This window comes from Myotis brandtii, unplaced genomic scaffold (assembly GCF_000412655.1).
Source record: "Myotis brandtii unplaced genomic scaffold, ASM41265v1 scaffold155, whole genome shotgun sequence".
Lineage (NCBI taxonomy): Eukaryota > Metazoa > Chordata > Mammalia > Chiroptera > Vespertilionidae > Myotis > Myotis brandtii.
In genome coordinates, this window is record NW_005355621.1 from 3,042,642 (window position 1) to 3,064,604 (window position 21,963).

A 21,963-nucleotide genomic window follows, 5' to 3' on the forward strand; every position below is an offset into this window, starting at 1 on the left:
ATGGAAAATTCCAGAAATAAACAACTAATAAATAATTCAAACGTTCTACACTGCATGCTTTTCTGAGTAGCATGGTGAAATCTCCCGCTGTCCCACTCCATCCTGCCTGGATGAGAATCCACCCTCTGTCCAGTGTAGCCATGCTGTATACACTACCTACCCACTGGTCGCTTAATAGCCATCTTGGTTATCAGATGGACTGTTGTGGTATCACAGAGCTTGCCTTCAAATAACTCTTACTTAACAATGGCCCCAAAGTGCAAGAGTTGTGATGTTGGCAATTTAAATATGCCAAAGAGAAGCTATAAAGTGTTTTCTTTAAGTGAAAAGGTGAAAGTTCTCAACAAGGAAATTTTTAAAAATCATATAGTGAGGTTGCTAAGATCTATGATAAGAACAAACCTTCTATTTGTGAAATTGTGAAGGAAAAAGAAATTTGTGCTAGTTTTGCTACCGCACCTAAAACTGAGAAAGTTACAGCCACAGTACATGGTAAGTGCTTAAGATGGAGAAGACATTAAATTTGTGGGTGAAAGAATAAACAGAAAATGGGTCCCAACATGTTGTGCAGAAAGCACTTAGCCCATATGAAGGCTTTAGCAAGGGATCTCCTGAAACAAGCAACCACATTCATATAACCTTTATTACAGTCTATGGTTATAATTGTTCTATTTTATTATTAACTATTGTTGTTAATCTCTTATTGTGCCTATTTTATAAATTAAACTCTATCATAGGTATGTATAGGAAAAAACAATATATAGTGTTTGGTACTATCCACAGTTTCAGGCATCCACTGGGGGTCTCGAAGTTACCTCCCCACAGAAAAGGGGGGGATTACTATATGTGTGTTTGTGTGAGTCTATTAATATGGGCTATTCAGAAATGACTGTATGGGCTTTATTTGTTATATCCCCTTTTTGGCATAATAGTCTTTTTTGCTTATTACAGGTCCTCTGCCATGTTCAGAACACCTGAGCCTATATCTACATCATTTCCCTTGAAAAGAATGTACTGTGAATGTAAAAGCACAGTTTGCCAGATAAAATCAGTGTAAATCCTAGGAAGCTTATTCATTAATCTCTACAAAAACCTACTGTGAAGCACTTCATAAACAAGAGATAACCTCACACACACCGGTGCTCAACTTAGCAACTCATATTCTTTGGTAAACAAAATACATAGTTAAAGAAATATATTTCATATATATTTTGAAAGTACACCTTTAGAAATTTAAAATGTGTATAATATTTAGAAATGGCAAAAGTATAAATAATGGATTAGCCTCTGATGCCATGTGTAATGAGGTCAGGGGTTTTTAATTCAGGCTACTGTCACCATGATCTATGGACCTTACTTTAAAAACACAGCTACCTGAGCATCATCCTAAAGATTCTGCTACTACTAGATCTGGGGAAAGGCTTGGGAATCTATGTGTTTATTTTTTAATCTCACAGGTGATTCTGATGTACAGCCAGGATTGAAAACTCCTGTCCTAAGGTAATATGCTAACAATATTAAAACATGGGACTGTAACCATACACATTCATTTATCATCCTAAATTTTTTTAAACTTACACTGTTAGGAATGATGCTATTACTGTCCTGTCTGTGAGGGTCCATCCTGACTCCTGCAAGAATAAGAAAGTTCAGACTGATATGATCTAAATTAGCTTCAATAAAATATATTACAATAAAAAATTTTTCAAGAGTTAAATGTTAAAGGTTAAAAAGTAGTTATCTTTATCAAAGTTTATCTGCTTTCTTAATAATTGACTGAAATCATTTCTTGGGGAACATGTAAAATTAAATTTGCTTTTATTTTCCAAGTACCTGTTAGTTAAAAATATTTGGGGGGTGCGGGGGAAGCCAAAATACGTATGAAAGCTAATTAAAATCATCTCCTGGAGTTAAGGAGCTTGTCAAATTAAGAAAGTCCATCAAAATGAACTGAAGAAACAAGCTACCCTACATATCTGAGTTCTACTACATTGTAATTGTAAAACAGTCAAGTTACAAAGTTGAAACACAACATATTTGATTTACCAGACAGGAAACATCATATAAGATTTCTTACACCAGGCCTACTCATAGGCTTTTTAGTATCTTAAAAAAAAAAAAAAGCATACATGCTATAAGTGTGACAATTTATGTTAAGTATGCAATTTACCTTGCATATTTGTTGCTGCTGAAGAATCTGATGATGCAGCTTGGTATGGCAAGTCGGTATTCAACTGCAAAAGATAGCCCTCAACTGTAGGCACTTCATCCCATTTGACATGAAAAGAGTTGGTAGTGGCTTTGATCAGTTGTACTTGTGATGGGGCTGGTGGTTTCTCTAAAGAACAATATTGATATTGATATTATAAGCTTCAAATGTGTCAATAGTTTGCATATAAAAGTTTGTGTAGACCTGGAGCTCTGAAAATGTCAGCAATGAATATTTCATCTGTTTACCAAGAGGGAAAAAATTTACTCAAATAAACACAGCTATGGAAGGTCAAGTGAAAATAGTTTGGGGTTCTATTTTTTTATTTAATCCTTTATATAAATAAATTTAAAAATAATGTAGTTCCAACCTATTTGAATCATCAGATTCAGAAAAAAAATGTTTAATCCTAGAAGTGAGGGGAAGTATTACATAGTAATAGCTACATAATTTTACCTACTCTAAGTTTTTAATTTTATGAGTCAATTTTTAGGCAACAGTATACATGTTAGAAATACTGTTAATGCTAGGTGATTTGGGTATGATATTTTGGAACAACATAACCTCTTTGAAGTTAATACCCTTTTATCAAAACTTGTACTATCCAAAACAGGTAATTACTGTGGTATAAAATATTACCAACATTTCCAAAACAAATAAAAATTACAGACTCTTAGAACTTGAAAAAAGGAACTGAGATTATTTCTACGATATCCTTTTCCTCTTTTAGTTTACCTGCCAAACCACAGAACTCACAATTCCAGAGGTAGTATATCACATCTTTGCACAGTTATATAAGACAATTAATTCTTCTAGTGAACTGAAATCTATAAATGATAACTTAACCCCTACAGAGTATATCTAATATCTCTTCGTATCTTTTAGAGTAGCAGTCAACAAACTATAGCTCATGTGAATTTTTTGTAAATGAAGTTTTATTGAAGGTATGCTCATTTTTTTATGTATTGTCTATGACTGCTTTCATGGTACAACAACAGAGTTGAGTAGTTATAACAGAGACCATACGGCTTGCAAAGCCTAAAATATTTACTACTTGAGCCATTACAGAAAAAATTGGATGGGCCTAATTCAGAGGATAATTAAGCCTAGATCCTTTAACTATTCCCATTGTATATTCCTCCATGACCCTATTAACAATCCAATTTATTTATGTTACTCAAAGTACAGCAACCTACACCTGAACAAAAGTATGGTTACAGGAGGTAAACCAAGCATTTAACAGAAGTTACATGAAGACAGAAGAGAGAAAACAGTAGGGTGCAAATCAATGAAATAAATCAAGAAAATTCCCAGAACTGAAGACCACGAAATTCCAGAAAGAGTCCACTGAGTACTCAAAACAATGAATTAAAAACAGGCACACAACAAGCACATCATCATGAAAATTAAGAACAAGTTGGGGATGAAGAAAAAAATCCTAAATGTTATCAGGAGTGAGGGAAAAGGACACATTTAAAAGGAGCAAAAATCAGAAGTGGTTCAAATTTCTCAACAAAAACACTAGAAGCTTGAATACAACATAACAATGTTTTCAAAATTCTTAAGGGTAATGATTTCTAATGTAGAATTATATTTCCATGCAAACCGTCAGTTACGTCAAAAGGAAGACTAAACATATTTTCAAATAATGCAAGATCTCAAAATAAATTGTCACCTATGCACCCTTTTCCTGGGATGTGTTCCACAAAAAATGAGGACATAAACTAAGATAGGGAAAAACACAGGATCCAGGAAACAGGAAATCCGGTACAAGTGAGAGGCAAAACATATCCCCAGGAGGATGCTGAAGGGAGACTCCAAGATGATAGCTGTGCTCAATCTGTGGAGAGCAATCACCCAGATTGAAGCAGAAGTAATCTCTTCAAGATGATGAAATTTGATAGAACATCTGATGCTTCTAACCATAAGGAGATGAGAGAAAATTTAAGCAAATAACAGAGTATGGATTGAATGAGTGGTAAAAAATATACAAATCTAAAACAAAAGTGATAGTTATTAATCCATGGCAAATAAAAAATAGGACAAGGAAGGTATTCAGCATACTCTATATGGCCCACCTGTGAACAATGTTTACATAGTCATGATATAAACATTGAATATTCCTCTAACAAAATGTTGGTGTATTTATATTGAGAGAATAGGAAGTAGGGAATGGTGGGGAAAGATAAATCCTTAACTTCTATAGTAGAAAGTGAGCATATTATGCCTAAACTGAAAAAAATCCAAGTAACAGTATACGCATGTTATATGTAGATATGGAAGTAAATATCAAAGAAGAATGAACAGAGTTAAAAATAGATGCTTGTGAGGCAAGGATAATGGGAGGAGAGTGGGAGCAAAAGACCACTATTCATAAAAAGCCTAATGGAATTGTATTACTCTTTTAAATATTATCAAGTGCACAAAGTTTAAAAGTGAAAAAAAGCAAAATGAAGAGCCCTCATACACCACCCACAAAATTGATGCTAACTTATCAAAAGGAAAAGCAAAATGGCCCTTATGATTAGTGGCCATAATTACTTTTATTTTATTTTTTATTTTTTATTTTTTTAAGTATCTGCCCTCTGACTCGAGGGACAGACAGAGAGAGCCTGCCCTCTGATGGAGGGACAGACACAGAGAGCCATAATTACTTTTAGATAAATATTCATGTCTAACACCTTTTATGGAAAGATTTATGGAAAAAATGGCTATTTAAAGCCAATGACTTTTATCCTTTTAAAAGTCCCAGATCCAGGGCCCTGGCTGGGTAGCTCAATTGGTTATAGTGTCATCCTGATGCACTGAAGTTGTAACTTTGATACTCTGTCAGGGCACATACAAGAATCAACCGATGGTCTTAGCTGGTTTGGCTCAGTGGATAGAGCGTCAGCCTGTGAACTGAAGGGTCTCAGGCTCAATTCCAGTCAAGGGCACATGCCTGGGTTGTGGGCTCAATCCCCAGTAGGGGGCATGCAGGAGGCAGCGAATCAATGATTCTCTGTCATCTTTGCTGTTTTTCTCTCTCTCCCCACCCCCTTCCTCTCTGAAACCAATAATACACACACACACACATATTTTTTTTAAAGAATCAACCGATGAATGCATAAATAAATGGAACAAGTCGATGTCTGTCTGTCTGTCTCTCTCTTGCCCTTCCTCTCTCTTTCTCCCATTAGTAAGTAAATAAAAATAAGTGTTATAAAAGTCATAGATCTCTTAGAGACTCTGCTTAAAGTGACATATCTGCTACTGAGAAAAATTTACATGCACACATTTTTCTTCCAATCTCAGAGACTGAAGCTTATCTTTGGACTTCACTTAATAATTCCCAATTTCAAATATGAATCAGTACGTTGGATTTTCTATATTTTTCTCCCGCTTGCTAGTATGTGCTTCTTTCATAGTCTCTAACTTTTTTCACTTATTATTTTTTCATTATCTTAATTTTAAAATTAAACTGTTTTTACATTACCAAAGTAATATATGCTATTATAGATAATACAGATAAGAGAGAAAACCTTTTAAGAAATGTCTGATCTAGCCCCGTAGACAATATTGTGGTACACAGTGAATCTTTCAAGATTTTTCTGTTTATACACTTTAAAAAACATAGGTATGTTTTATCATCTGCTTTTCTCATATAACACATATTACATCTCCAGATCTGATTTTTCTACTGGCCTCCAGACTTCTTTATTCACTAACCTGCCTACTTGATCTTATTTCATGGTCTAGCACAGTCTAAATGGAACTCAATTTCCCCAAAGCTTGTTTTCTCATCTGTCTTCCCCATCTCAGTAAATGGAAATACCACCACATTTTTCATGCAAAAAAACTTCATCCTCCATTCCTCTCTTTCTGTCATCTGCCACAGCCAATTCATCAGCCAGTTCCATCAACAAGAACTCCAAAATATATTCTGAATTTATCCATTTCTCCTCATCTCCACTGTCACCACTATCGTCTGACTTCCTTGTCTACTGCAAAAGCCTCCTGCCTCCCATGTGTGCACTTTTGACCGCTATCATTTGTTTTCCACACAAGTGCAGTGACTGTTCCAAAATGTTCAATAGATCATAGCATGCCTCTCCTTCAAACTAATAAGTAACTTACTATTGTACTTTAAAAACAATTTAAACTCTACTACGGTGTTGGAGGCCCTACATGATCTGTCCTATGGTCACGTCTCTAACCTCCATTCCTGCACTCTCCACTTTTCCTCAGCTTAAATCTATTCCCAAACATGCCAAGTATTCCCATCTTAGGGCCCTTGCACTTGCTATTCACTCACTCCTCTTCTAGTTTTCCTCCAGCTTTTTACATGGATGGCATCTTCTCACCATTGGGATTACATCCCAAATGCCATCTCATCCTTTTCTAACTCCCCATTCTGAAGTAGCCACCCCTCCCTTCATTCCTAGTAACAACACCCCCCATCACTATCTCATTGTTCTCTCTTACTGTCTTCACATACTGACCAGAAACTGAACTTATTTTGTTAATTTGTTGGATTATTTCCCGTCATCTCCCTGCCCTCATACTCTCTTAGAATATGAGATCTTTGAAAGCAGGGAAACTATCAGTCTTGTTCATTGCTGTATTTTTAGCATTTGGAACAATTTCTGGTACACAGCTGTCAATCAAGGAATATTTATTGAAAAAATAGATGTGATTTCCATCTTTAAAATATTTTTGGTGTTATAATACTTTTTAAAAAAATCTTTTTATTTTGGAATAATTTTAGATTTACAGAAAAATTGCAAAGAATTCTCATATATCCTTTCCTGTTTCCCCTTAATGCTAACACATCTGTTAAAACTAAGAAATGAACATTGGAGGCCCTGGCCGGGTAGTTCAGTTGGTTGGAGCATCTTCCTGATACGCCAAGGTTGTGGGTTCAATCCCTGGTCATGGCACATATAAGAATCAACCAACTGATGCATAACTAATTGGAACAAGTCAATGTTTCTCTCTATCTCCCTCTTCCTCTCTCTTTAAAAAATCAATTAAAAAAAGAAATTAACATAGACTACAGACTATTCAGATTTCACCAGTTTTTCAATTAATGTCTTTTTTTGTTTCAGGATCCAATCTAGGGCATCACCTTGCATTTAGTCTTCATGTCTCCTTCATCTCCTCCAATTTGTGACTATTTCTCAGTCTTTCCTTGTTTTCCATCATTTTGAAAATTTGAACAGTACTGTTCACACAGTCTGCAAAATAGAATGTCCCTCACTTTGGGTTTGTCTGATATATTCTCACAGAATAGAGTAATGGATTTTTGGGATATCACAAGGGTGAAGTTTCTTCTTATCTCATGATATGGGAGGCAGGGGCAAATGATATCAACTTGACTTATCACTAGTGATATGAACCTTGATTACTCGCTTAAGGTGCTGTTTGCCAGGTTTCTCCACTATAAAGCTTCTATTTTTTCCCTTTCGTACTCTATTCTTTGGAAGGGAGTCACTAAATCCAGTCTACCCTCAAGGAGAGGGAAATTAAGAAACTCTCCTGGAGTGTGAAGTATCTACATATATTATTTCTTCCATGAATTTTTTAAATCCTCCTCCAAGCATATGCTTATTGATTTCAGAGAGAGAGAGAGAGGAAAGGAGGGAGAAGGAGAGGAGGTCGAGGGAGAGACAGAGAGAGAAACATCGATGTGAGAGAGAACATCAATTGGTTGCCTTCTGTACGTGTCCTGACCAGAAATCAAACCCGCAACCTAAGTATATGCCCTGACCAGGAATCAAACCCACAACCTTTCAGAATATGTGATGGTGCTCCAGCCAACTGAGCCACTCTGGCCAGGGCTCTTCCATGTATATTTATTTTTTTTGTATTTTTTAATTGCTGATAGTACTATAGATGTCTCCCATTTCTCCCCTTTTTGCCCCCTCCACCCATCTCCTATGTTTTTTTTTTTATTGATTTTTTTTTTTTTTTACAGAGAGGAAGGGAGAGGGATAGAGTTAGAAACATCGATGAGAGAGAAACATTGATCAGCTGCCTCCTGCACACTCCCCACTGGGGATGTGCCCGCAACCAAGGTACATGTCCCCGACTGGAATCAAACCTGGGACCCTTGAGTCCAGAGAGTGGAAGAGCATCTACTGAGCCAAACCGGTTAGGGCTCCTATGTATTTTTAATTATGGGAAAGATAAGCAGTGGAATAATGTCTCAAAAGACAGACATTATTCCAATACTTATTTACCTAAAGGAAAATTTTTATCTGTTGAATATTCTTACCTACCAGTATCAAGATACCAAAGATCCTTGCAGCAAACTTGACTATTCAGTGCTTTTCTGTAGCCATCTCTTCCACTCCAAAAATACAATCGTGTGCCAATTGCAACAGCACAGTGCCCAGCTCTTGGTCTTGGTCTTGAATTTTTTTTATCTTCCTGAGAATCTGATACTAGGGTGGTCCATTCTGCTGTATCTAAAAAGATAGAAATATCCATGACTAATCTGTTATTCTTAAACAAAACAAAAATTCTTTTGTTAATAAATTTTATTTGATTAAGCAACTCTTAAAAGACTCACCCAGATTTAGGTAAGAAAATGAACTGGTACATTTCCATTCACAATCTTGAGATGAAGCCTCAATATTTTCCCCCTTATGTGGAACCCACCCTCCAAAAATGTACATCCTAAAAAACAAACAAACAAAAAGAACATAAAGTAGTTAAATTTTTTCCTAAAGCTTTAATTTTATTTAGATTTAAAATCCTAATAACAGACTTAAATGTCTTATTTGTTGACACCAAGCTATAGAACTATTCACTCACTTGTCAATGCCAAGGTAATGGAAATAAGATAATGAATAAAGTAGACTTCTTTCAAGTGTTTACAATTTTATGAAGCAATAAAGAATCAAAATGATCTCTCTCTGGCAAGTTATTCAAAGTGGCAAATATTTCAATTATTATACATTTGAAAATCAATACTGATGTAATATACTAAGGGTATCTCAGTCAGAAAGATACTCAAATGATCCATGACATTCAAAGTCAAATTTAGAATTGTATGCATATAGTAACCAAAGAGGATTAAGTTTCTTATTAGTCTGGCCACTGATATCACTCAAATAAAAAACTTTAAACTATGTTCTTAGGGCCCTCGAAGTTCTTGAGACACCCCTAATGGCTAATGAAGGAGAAAGGCTCATCCAGTAGAGCTTGGGTCCCATGTGATTTCAAGCTAACCAGAGAAGCTCTATTTTTAATCTCTTATCTATTAGAGTTCCAATGAAAAGCTACATTTTATAAAAGGGTTCTGCTGTTTTAAGAAATGTCTACTTTTTAAAAAGAACTAATGAGTCCTAGCTGGGTAGCTCAGTTGGTTAGAGCACTGTCTGGATGCACCAGGATTGCAAGTTTGGTCCCTGGTCAGGGCACATACAAGCATCAATCAATGAATGTATAAAAATGATGTCTCTCGCTCTCTCTCTCTCAAATCAATAAATTAAAAAATGTTTTTAAATAAAAGGAACTAGTGAGGTTCTAAATTACAACTAGCTGTTTCCTAAAACATATTTTGTTTGTCTATTTTGAAAAACAAACTAATAAATAAGATGACAGAAGGAGACGACTTTGGGTGGTGAACACACAATGCAATATACAGATAATGTATTACAGGATTGTATACTTGAAACTTATATAATTTTATTAACCAGTGTCACTCCAGTAAGTTTAATAAAATTTTGTTTGTTTTCATTTGTTTAGTCCTCACCTGAAGATATTTTTCCATTGATTTTTAGAGAGTGGAAGAGAGAGGGAAAGACAGAGAGAAATATAGATGTGAGAGAAACACATCGATTGGTTGCCTCCTGCAAAAGCCCCAACCAGGAGGAGGAGCCTGCAACCGAGGTCTGTGCCCTTGACTGGAATCGAACCTGGGATCCTTCCATCCACAGGCTGCAGCTCTATCCACTGAGCCAAATCAGCTAGGGCAATTTAGTAAAAATTTTTAAAAAGAAGTAATGAGGATCTAAATTACAACTGTTTCCAAAAACACTGCTTTTAGGGTAAAGTCTCTATTTAATTAAATACTTAAATTTTATTTTTAAAAATACTAGTTCAAGCCCGGCCGGCGTGGCTCAGTGGTTGAACATCGACCTAGGAACCAGGAGGCCACGGTTCGATTCCGGGTCAGGGCACGTGCCCGGGTTGTGGGCTCCATCCCCAGTGTGGGGTGTGCAGGAGGCAGCCGATCTATGATTCTCTCTCATCACTGATGTTTCTATCTCTCTCTCCCTCTCCCTTCCTCTCTGAAGTCAATAAAAATATATTTTAAAAAAAAACTAATTCTGGCCCAGTGTTGCACAAATAAGGGCACTTACTTGTTGACGACAGTAATAGCTAACCATTAAGTGCCTCTATGTACCAGGCACTGTTTGAAATATTTTAAATGTATTAACCCATTTAATTCTCCTGACAACTTTGTGAAGCAGGTATTATTATCATCAGCATTTTATATTTCAGAAGATTTAGGTACAAATAGGTTACGTTTCCTTGCCCCAGGTCATATAGCACAAACAGCAAAGCTGGGACTTGAATTCAGGCAATCTAGTTTCAGAGTCTGTAGTCTAACCATAACTCCATCAAAAGTATAACCATGGAATGTACATACTGAGTAATAGCCGAGTACAAATCAAGCACTACCAAAAATATGTAAAAAGGAACAGTGAGGTGTGTCAAACCTGTCAATGGAGGACTGATCACTTTGACAACACTTTGCGTTACACTTACGTAATACGTACTCTGTGCAAGGCATTGTAAGGAATGTAAAGAAGTATAAGAGGCAGCATGATAAGAAAATGGCACATTAAGCATTTTAGCTTCTGTAGGCATATTTTTTTAGCTTTAGTAAGCACAAACATTATTAAATTCAGTAATATATTTCTAAGAAACAGGTAGCATCACTCTTCTTTGTGTATATCTTTCTTTTTTAAAAAAAAATAAATCTTTATTTTTGAAAGTATTACATATGTCCCCTTTTTCCCCCATTCCCCTCCCTCCACTCTCCCTGCCTTCCCTCTGAGGTTTGAGTCTGTTCGATGTTTCTATTCAGTTTAAAAACAGTGAAAACAAAAAAGCACCATACTTGTTTCCTATAACACTGGCTGTGTGAAGGCTTCGTGGAAGTGGCACTGTCCCTTTAGTTTCTGGTTTTGACCATGACATAGTTTCTAAAAGTAAAAATAAGTATATTAGCAACTTGATCTAATAACAGCAAACTATCTCAACTTGCAGAATTTTAAAAATTAAAACCAAAAAGGTCTTACTAAAATAAAGCAAAAATATTTCAAAACTGTTACTTGGATTTCATTTTAAACATTTCCAACTGACATAAATTGCTAGTCACAGAAATCTACTTACACTTTATTGTTAGTACTTGTAATAGAGAGATGTATTTAGAATACCATGAATTCTGAATTGGGACATTAGGGATTTTAATATTTTAAGTAAGAGTACACTGGGCAGAGACAGTCAAAAGTAAGAGGCATACCTACTCCCCAATTATTTATTCCTAGGATCTCTTTAAAAAGGGCTACTCAAGCCATGGCTGGTATGGCTCAGTTGCTTGTAGCATCACCCCAAGCACTGAAAGGTTGCGGGTTGGATTCCTGTTGGGGAGCATGCAAGAAGGCAACCAATTGATGTTTCTCTCACATTGATATATCTCTCTTCCCACCTCCCCCCACCCCCCCTCTCTCATCAGTAAAGAGCATATCCTTGGATGAGAATTTTTTATTTTTATTTTTTTGGATGAGGATTTTTTTAAAAAGAGGTACCCAAGGTTTTTCGCTGACCAGCAGTAACATTACTAATGCTACATTTCCTGTAGATAAGAGTAACGATATAAATTTGATCATCCCCAACTGGGACACTTCACAGAGTGAAAGTGGATGCTATGGGATAATAAGCATGAACTAAAACCATTAAAGCAAACCAGGACATATGGTGATCCTACTGGCAGGAAATACAGGAGAGTCACTGTCATAAACACTCATTTGTTCAATCTAATTGATCGGCAGGAACCATTCACATCACACCCTGCTGCCCCTGGTGATGTCTACAGTGCTAGTCCTATATAATAAAAGCCTAATATGCTAAATGTCCAGTCATCCATTCAACCAATCAAAGTGTAATATGCTAATGATATGCTAAGGCTGCTCAACCACTCACTATGATGTGCACTGACCACTGGGGGAAGATGCTCCGATTAATAGGTGAGCTTGCTGCTGGGGTCTGGCCGATTGGGACTGAGCAAGATGGGCCAGACACGCCCTGGAGTCCTCCCATGGTCCCTCCCCAGCTGTCCAACCTCCCGCTTCCCTCCCTGGCCCTGACTGTGCACTGATGGGGTCCCTTGGCCTGGCCTGCACCCTCTTGCAATCTGGGACCCCTTGGGGGATGTCGGAGAGCCGGTTTCAGCCTGATCCCCCAGGCCAGACCGAGGGACCCCACTGGTGCACGAATTCATGCACCGGGCCTCTAGTTATAAATAAATCTAAGTGCAACTCAATCAATACTGTAATAAAAAATATTTTTCAAAGCAATTTTTATATTTGCTTTTATCAGTCATAACCAGTTCTTGAGCCTGAATCAAGTTAAGCTTACCTAAGTCAAGTTGCCATAGGTCATCCAGGCGAGCACCACACATTCCACCAAAAACATACATTTTAGGACTCCCAGAATCTTTTTTGCAATATATAACAGCTGTGTGAGATTCTCTTGGAGAAGGCACAATCCCTTTAGTCACTGGAATGCTCCAACCCACAACACCAGAACCATGCTGTAGCTCCAATTCATAGAAATCATTTAAATATCTAAGATATTAAAAAAATGAAAACATTAGCATAATGTATACCTTTCATTTTTTCTACCTACAAAGGTAATATATGCTTACTATGAAAATTCATATAATACAGAAAAACATTATGAGAGCAGAAACCCCATACCTAATCATCAACACATATTTACCAAACACTACTGTGTATCAGGCACCCTTCTGGGGATAAGTAGAACAGAAGAGATCTAAAAAATTCTGCCATCATTTAGCCAAAACTCTTGTCCATGACAATAACCAATATAGTTTTAAAACATAGCCATAAATTCTGTGACACTCTTCCCACCAGGAGGTAGGGTCTATGTCCTCTCCCTTGATTCTGGGCAGGCCTGTGACTGCTCTAACTAGTAGTGTATGATGAAATGACATAATGTGACTTCTGAGGCTGAGTCACAGAAGGCCAATGCAGCTTCACTATGAAATCTTGAACCACAACGTAAGTCCAACTATCACACAACCACCATCTAGAGGAGCCATATGTAGGCACAAAGGATGACAGTCCCAGCTGAGTCCACCCTTCAGCCATCTCAGCTGAGGCATCATACATGCAAGTGACCATTCATGCATTCCCATCTGAGGGCCTAATCATTATTGCTATGTTCTGTCTGAATTCCTAATGCACAGAATCCTTGAGCGTAATAAAATGGTTATTTTGCATCACTAACTTTTGGAGCAATTTATTACATGGTATGAGATTACAAAAAAATTACTACTGATAATAATTGGTAAGACTTCTCTCTGTGTGGATATCCACATACGTATAAATGAGGCATATTACAAATGTTGTTTTGCAAGTTCTCTTTCTTTTTAAATTTTCACTCTATAATGTCACATACAACAATGTCCTATACAACTTTTTTACTTTTGGAACTGGCATAAACTTCTTATCTGTGACATGAATGTTTTCAATAAAATAATGTTTACAGAAACCTATTTCCTATTAAATTACTACTCAAATATGAAGGCAAAATTAAAACATTTGAGGTATATAAAACTTCAAAGTTTAGCCATATAATTGTTTTAGGAAAAAGTGATTCTAGATGTCAATCAGGAAAAATAAAAAGAAATCCAAGAAAAAATACACTGAATAAGAGAAACAGAAGAGCAAAGAAAATAGCAATTTATAATTATATTTAAATTGATGTTGATAACTGTGGTTGTGAGGTCTAAATAATCACTAAGAAAGACTGACCAAAAAATTAATTTATTAACATTATTTCAATCTAAAATAAGATTTAAGAATATATGGAAAAAGGAGGTAAGCATTTAAAAAAAGGCTTAAAGGTAAAACTAGTAACCTATTCCCAAACGATTTTTAAGAAAACTAATCCAATTAAAGATATATATTAGAAACCTACAGCAAATATCACAATTAATGATAAAAAGATAAATATACCAATGAAACAGAATAGAACCTAGCACAAGAGTTGACAAACTTTTTTGATGAAGGGTCAAAATTTAAACATTTTAGGCTCTGCAGGTCATAAAGTCTGTCACAACTACTCAGCTCTGCTTTTTCAATAGAAAGCAGTCAGAGTCAATATGTAAATGAATGGGCATGGCTATATTCCAATAAAACTTTATTAACAAAAAACAGGCAGCAGGCCAAATTTGGCCCACAGAGTAAGTATAGTTTGAACTCCTGGTCTAGAGAGCCTAGAATCTAGATAAAGCCCCATATATTTGAGGATAAAGATATGACAGAGATAGGGCTTCAAATTAACAAGAAAAAAATGGCTTACTTAATAAATGGTGGTGGGAGAATTGGAACTCCATTAGGAAGAAAAGTAAACAGTAGTCACAAAAATACATTCTAAATGTATTAATGTTTTAAACAAAAAACAAAGTTGTGAATGTACTAGAAGAAAATACCTAAAAAATTATTTTTATAGTTTTGGAGTAAAAGAGTCTTCCTAAACAAGATATAACACCAGAAAGCCATAAAATAAAATATTGTCAAACTTGATAAACAAAAATAAGGCCTCTATAAAAGAAAAAGGGAAACAGAAGACTTGGAATGAGTATTTGGAACATATTAAACAAATATACAAAGAACTCCTAAGACTCAATAATAAAACTGAAATCCATGAAAATATGATTAAAATAATAAATGAATTCAGCAAAGTCAGAGGAATACAAGACCAATATACAGAGACCAACTGTATTTCGATATACTAGTAATGAACAATCCAAAAATAAGAAATCAAACCTATTCACATCATCATCGAAAATAATAAAAAATTAAGTATAAATTTAACAAAATAAGAGCAAGACTTGTACATTGAAAGCCTCAAAATATTGCTGAGAGAAACGAAAGAATGTCTACATAAATGGAGAGACATTCCATGTTCATGGATTGGAAAACTCAATATTAATAACATAGCAATTCTCCACAATTCAATCTATATATTCAACACAATCACCATCAAAATCCCAACAGAACTTTGTGCAGAAATTGGCAAACTGATCCTAAAATTTATTATTTTTTTAATATATTTTTTATTGATTTTTTACAGAGAGGAAGGGAGAGGGATAGAGAGTTAGAAACATCAATGAGAGAGACACATCGATCAGCTGCCTCCTGCACAGCCCCTGCTGGGGATGTGCCCGCAACCAAGGTACATGCCCTTGACCGGAATCGAACCTGGGACCCTTCAGTTCACAAGCCGACGCTCCATCCACTGAGCCAACTGTATATCCACATGTAAAAAGATGAATTTAGACATTTACTTTCCCCCAGGAAAAAAAATTAACTCAAAATGAATCATATATATACATGTAAGAGCTAACACTATGAAACTTTTAGAAGAAAATAGAGGAACAAATCTTCAGAAGCATGAGATAGGCAGAGTTCTTAAATATGACATTAAAAGCCTGATCCATAAAATAAAAAATTAATATGTTGGGCTTATCAAAATTAAAAACATTGTGCTTCAAAAGACACCATTAAGAAAATTAAAGACAAGCTAGACTGGAAGAACATATTTATAAATCACATTTCTGATTAAAAACAAACTTGTATCCAGGAATATAAAGAATTCTTACAATTTATAATAATAAAAGCATAATATGCTAATTAGACCAGGCATCCTTCCAGATGTCCTTCTGGACGACCTTCTGGATGAAGCCAGGGCTGTGAGGGAAGCCCGAGTCCCAGGTGCCTGCTGGCAGCCAGAGGGAAGCCCGGGTTCCAGATGCCTGCTGGCAGCCAGAGAGCAGCCTGGGTCCCAGGTGCCTGCTGGCGGCCAGAAAGCAGCCTGGGTCCCAGGTGCTGGAGGGAAGCCGATGCCCGCAGCCAGGGAAGGCCTACTCTTGCACGGATTTCGTGCATCGGGCCTCTAGTTCAATAATAAGAACACAAACAACTTCATTTAAAAATCAATGAAGAGTTGAATAGAAATTTCACCAAATGGCTGAAAAGCTCATGAAAAGATGCTCAATATCATTGGTCATTAGGAAAATTAACCACAATGACATACCACTACATTGGTGACAATAAAAAAGGCACACAATAACAAGTGTTAGCAAGAAAGTAGAGGAACGAGAACTTTCATAAATTGTTGGTGGGAATGTAAAATGAAATAGTCACTTTGGAAACAGCTTGGAAGTTCTTAAGAACTTAAATATAAATTTACCATATGACCCAGTAATTCTTCTATGTTTCTAATCTAGAGAAATAAATACATGTCCATACAAAGCTTTGTATGTAAATGTTTACAGCAGCATTACTCATAAAAGCCCAAAACTGGAAACAATCCAAATGTCCATCAACTGATAAAATAGATAAATGTGCTATATCCATGCAATCCATACAAAATAGGAATTGCAAATATCCAAAAAGCAATTAATGAAACTCATTTCCAATTTTAAAAATATCAAAATAAAATTATCTATCTCTATATATAAAAGCCTAAGCAACCAGCTGACCAGCCGACTGTTCAACCGGCCGGTAGCTATGATGCACACTGACCACCAGGGGGCAGATGCTCAATGCAGGAGCAGAAACCACAGGCACGGAAACATGGAACAGATTGATGAATCTCAGAGGGAAGGGTGGAGGGGGGAGGGCGGAAGAGATTAACTAAAGATCTTATATGCATACTAGAGGCCCGGTACACAGATTTGTGCATCGGTGGGGTCCCTCCACCTGGCCTGTGGGGATCAGGCTGAAACTGGCTCTCTGACATCCCCCGAGGGGTCCCGGATTGCGAGAGGGTTCAGGCCAAGCCAACGGACCCCACTGGTGCACGAATCTGTGCAACAGGCCTCTAGTGTAATATATTCATCAATTAGCTTGGCAACAATTAAGAAGAGTGATACAATTCAGTATTGCCAAGAGTGTAGGCATTCTTGTACACTGTTATTAGGAATATAAATTGTCTTTCTCTTGGAGACTGACTCAGGAGTATCAGGAGTACCTAAAAAATTTAAACGTAAATACCTTTTGACATCCCCTCAAATTCCACTTATAAGTATCAGTCTTACAAAAATATTTATACATGTGCCAAGACTAATAGCAAAAAAGAAAGATATTTAAATGTCCATCAGCAGGGGAATGGTTAAGTAATCTGCATAATTCACACTACTTTCAGCCTTTAAAAAACAAGGTCAATATATACCTGCTGCCATGAAAAGAGCTCTAAGCTATACCTTAAAAGAATAAAACAACAAAAACAAACAAGTACACATCCAAAGTCACAGGGCAGAAAGAAAGATCCCACTTCTATAAAAGAAAATACATGTCTTTGTAGGATCAAATTAATGTTTCCAATTCTCCTCTCCCAGTAAGCAGAACATATATCCCTAGAATCATTCCTGAAGGCTTGGCCTTATGACTTGCTTAGACCAATGGAATGTGAACAGAACTGAATGTACTAGCTTTAGTCAGAGGCTTTAGAAAACACTGCATGTATCTATTTGCACCCTCAAGTAGCATAAACTCGGGAAGCCTGCCAGCTACATACAATAACTTAAGAAAAGTTGACTAATACAATGTATTACATGAAAAAGGTCCCAAAAGATACATATCAAATTGAATTATGTGTTTGCTATGTGGGGGACATTGATGCTCTGAGAAAGAACTTTACATACTTTCTAATTTTTATGAGTCTCTATCTAAAAAAAACTGTTTAATAGAAAAAATGAAAAAAAGACATGCTCAAAGTAAAAGTTTCTGCATTAGTGTGGTAGAATAAATTATTTTTCCTTTTCTCCAGTTTCCAAATTTTCCATGTTTTAGTAAGTGTTATTTTTTAAAGTTAAAAAATAAAAACTAAGACTCTAACATTAATTTAATGTAGTAAAAAGACCCATTATCATGGTCATAATAACTACTGTACTGTGTGCTGGTGGCAACCTCAAAGTGCTTTGAAAATTATGCCAATGATCTTTTTTAGCGATCACAATGACACTAAAAGGTAGGTATTTAATCACTCCGATTTCAATGAAGGAAAGCAGGCTTAGATTACTTCTACTAAAGGACACACATAGTGAGCAGTGAATCAGAAACAGCCTTTTAGACTCTAAATTTCCAAATCCTGACTGCTATAATGACAGTGTGATCAAAACACTATGTGAAAACAAAAGAGGTAGTGATTCTGTTTGGAAAAAGAAAGGACTGGTTCCAAAAGTATTTGCTTGTGTGAACCATTCTAATAGCTTTCTGTGTGAAAAATGGAAAATATGGCCTTCATTTTGTAGTCAAATATTTGTCACTAAATTCCCAGAGAAATCAATGTGAAAATAACCATTTGTTACTTTTCATGATCACTTATGTCAACCGAAATACATTAGCAGGTTCAAAAGATACAAATATATTGCTATAAGCAGTTATATTAGTATCAATTTAATAAGTATTTCTGATGAGAAAAGGCACAGTTTTGAAAACATATACTCCAGGGACTAAGAAAAATATAAATGCACACAAATTTGTTCTCTGTTAAGTTATGCAAAAAGGCTAAGCTTCATCCACTCTAATAATTAAAGATGGAAGAAACTAAATGTTCTTAATCTTAATCATAAGATAAGCATTTGGCCTGAAAAAGAGTCAGCATACCTGGGAACATTATTATTTGAATCTTCACTTTCATTTGCCAGGCCACCAAACAAATAGCATTTGTTACCATACAAAGAAAAGCTATGTCCAAGCCGAGGACAAGGAGGTAAACCAGAAGAAGGGGCATGGGGTTTCACTTTTTTCCATAACCAACGACTTGCCTAAAAAAGAGCATAAATACACTCAGACAAAATCAGGAAAGTATTCCTATATTGCTAATAGTATAACATCATACTAATGCATTTAAATCTGAATCCAATCAGAAGACTCCAAAAAGGTACTTTTGGGACAAATGACAATTAAGCAAATAACTTCTGGAATTAAAATAAATGTTCCAATAGAAATTCTGGATAATCTTCCATATTCATAAATTTTAAATATGTTTTTATTGATTTCAGAGAGGAAGGGAGAGGGAGAGAGATAGAAACATCAATGATCAGAGAGAATCATTGATCTGCTGCCTCCTGCACGCCCCCTATTGGGGATCGAGCCCACAAAAGGGGCATGTGCCCTTGACTAGAATAGAACCTGGGACCTTTCAGTCCCCAGGCTGACACTCTATCCACTGAGCCAAACCAGCTAGGGTCATATTCACAACTTTATACAATGGCAAATTAAGCTTATAAAAATAAACACTAACAGTCCTAAAATATTTTCCAAGTGAAACATTAAATATTATATATAGCTTTAAGATTAAATGTAATTTATGTAGTCTTACTTTCTGAAATTAGGTACTCCATTAATGATATATATTTTATCCTTTAAATAAGCACAAAGACAATTTAACAAATCAAACTCAAAAACTTATTCTCTAGCTATACATGCTTTCTAAAATGATTTTTAAAATTAGTTGCTTGTAAATAGGTATAATCCACCTACATCTGCCAATTACCAGATGCTCTCATGTTATATTGTTAGGCTTTTGTATTTTGGTGCAGTTCTTCAACTTCAGCCTGCAACACAAGCACCTGGAGGGCTTGTGAAAACATAGATCATGGCCCTGAGAACATATGCACAATTCAGGAATAAAAGTCAATTAGGGCTGTCACAGTGGACTCTGGTTTAGTAGAGTGTCAAATTGAGAAAGAATACGTAAAACTGCTATCCTTCTTTTGTATGTCTAGCCAGAAAAAAAAAGTTTAGTGTGAGGGTAACTATTTCTATAACTAAGGCAGAGGTTTTCAAAGTATTATCTGGGGACCAGCAGCAGCAGGTGGGAACTTGGTAGGAATGCATATAGCGAGGTCCCACTACAGACCATATTAATCAGAATCTCTGGAGGCAGGGCCCGCACCTATGTTTTCACAAGCCCTCCCAGTGCTTCTGCTGCAGGCTGAGGTTGAAGAACTGCACTAAAATACAAAGCCATAAACATGTAATATGTACAATGATGCTAAGTAACAGATATCTTAATGATACACATGTTCCACTGGGTATTGGGAAAAGATTACATCAAAAACTAGTTTTTCAGTGAAGTGGAAATAATTTCTTCTGAACTATAAAAGGTGAAGCTCACACTATTTTAAGTATGTTAATGAAATATTTTGAAATATTTTGAAGAATTATGAGCAATATCATTGAAATAATAAATCTGAAATACACTTACTTGTAACTCATATAACTCATTGCTGTATCTTCCATATTCAACCATTCCCCCAAATACTAATATTCTGGTACCATCACAGACAAATCCATGGGCAGCACAGCCTGGAGGGATGTCTCCTCTAACAGCTGGTAGGAACCACTGATTTGTAACTAGTTGCCAAAACAGAAACAAAATTAAAAGCAATTATTTTATTTATTTATTTGGTTGCTTCTTGTATGTGCCCTGACCAGATATCAAACCTGCAACCTTGGCTTATAGGGACAACGCTCTAACCAACTGAGCTACCTGGCCAGGGCCTAAATGCAATTTATCACAAACTATGAGTATGTACTTTATGTATATCATCTACATCAGTGGTCCTTAATTGGGGATGATTCTGCCCCTCACCCAGGGGCAAACTAGAATTTTTTAGTTGTCATAACTGGAGGGAGGGGGATGGTGCTACTGGCTAGTAGTGGGTAGAGGCTATGGATACCGCCAAACTTACAATTAAGTACAGTGCAGTCCCCGTCCACAAAGAATTCTCTCATTCAAATGTCCATAATGCTGCTGCTGGAAATCCCTGATCTACATCATGTTGCTCTTAGGAAAACCCTGCTGGATACCATCATCTCCGTTTCACAAGTGAAAAATCTGACAGCACGGATTCTAGGAAACTGGCGGAACAAAACTCAAACCAGGTCTAACTTATCCCAAAGCGAAAGCTTTACACCACATTGTCAAATCACGTTTTAAAAATGTTTTCTATTGACTTTGGAGAGAGAGAGGAAGGTAGAGAGACACAGAGAGAAACACCGATGTGAGGGAGAAACATCAGCCGGCTGCCTCCCACAGGCGCCCCCACCGGGATCCAACCCGCAGCCTCGGGGTGTGCGCCCGGACCCAGGACCGAACCCAGCACCTTTCCGTGCACAGGACCCAGCTCCCACCAGCCGAGCCACGCCGGCCAGGCAGGGCCCAGACAACTTTACCACTTCCTATGTCGGGGTGCCAGGAGAAGGGGAGGGTGAGAAAAATAAAACGCCCCCTATTCCGCCACCGTGTTAACCTTAAAGTGACCACTATGACTGAGCGGCTGGGTCCAAGAGAAGGGACTGTGGCCCAGACCCCACATTCAGGAGCATTAGCCTGACACCAAGGAAACCGGCTGCTCACAGCAGCGGGCGCATTTACAAGTGGGAAAATGAAGCCCCGACTTCCTTTCGAACCCGCGGCGGTGCTCCAAGGCC

The 21,963-nt window shown here is 36.7% G+C and overlaps 1 protein-coding gene across 3 annotated transcripts in view; it reads right to left on the bottom strand.

The window, feature by feature from the left end:
* Positions 1–21,501, bottom strand: part of HCFC2 (host cell factor C2) — a 36,751-nt gene extending 15,250 nt beyond the window's left edge. For 2 of the 3 annotated variants that reach the window (XM_014536003.1, XM_005861679.2), the window contains exons 1-9: positions 21,222–21,501; positions 20,735–20,883; positions 19,129–19,289; positions 12,845–13,053; positions 11,325–11,409; positions 8,763–8,869; positions 8,470–8,658; positions 2,171–2,338; positions 1,579–1,631 (exon numbers count right to left, since the gene is read on the bottom strand). In XM_014536003.1, the coding sequence (XP_014391489.1) occupies positions 1,579–1,631; positions 2,171–2,338; positions 8,470–8,658; positions 8,763–8,869; positions 11,325–11,409; positions 12,845–13,053; positions 19,129–19,289; positions 20,735–20,883; positions 21,222–21,264 (1,164 nt within the window). In that variant the 5' untranslated portion in view covers positions 21,265–21,501. Of the gene's footprint in view, positions 1–1,578; positions 1,632–2,170; positions 2,339–8,469; positions 8,659–8,762; positions 8,870–11,324; positions 11,410–12,844; positions 13,054–19,128; positions 19,290–20,734; positions 20,884–21,221 lie in introns of those variants that run through there. The other variant, XM_014536004.1, reaches the window with a different exon arrangement.
* Between the last annotated feature and the right edge of the window lie 462 nt (positions 21,502–21,963).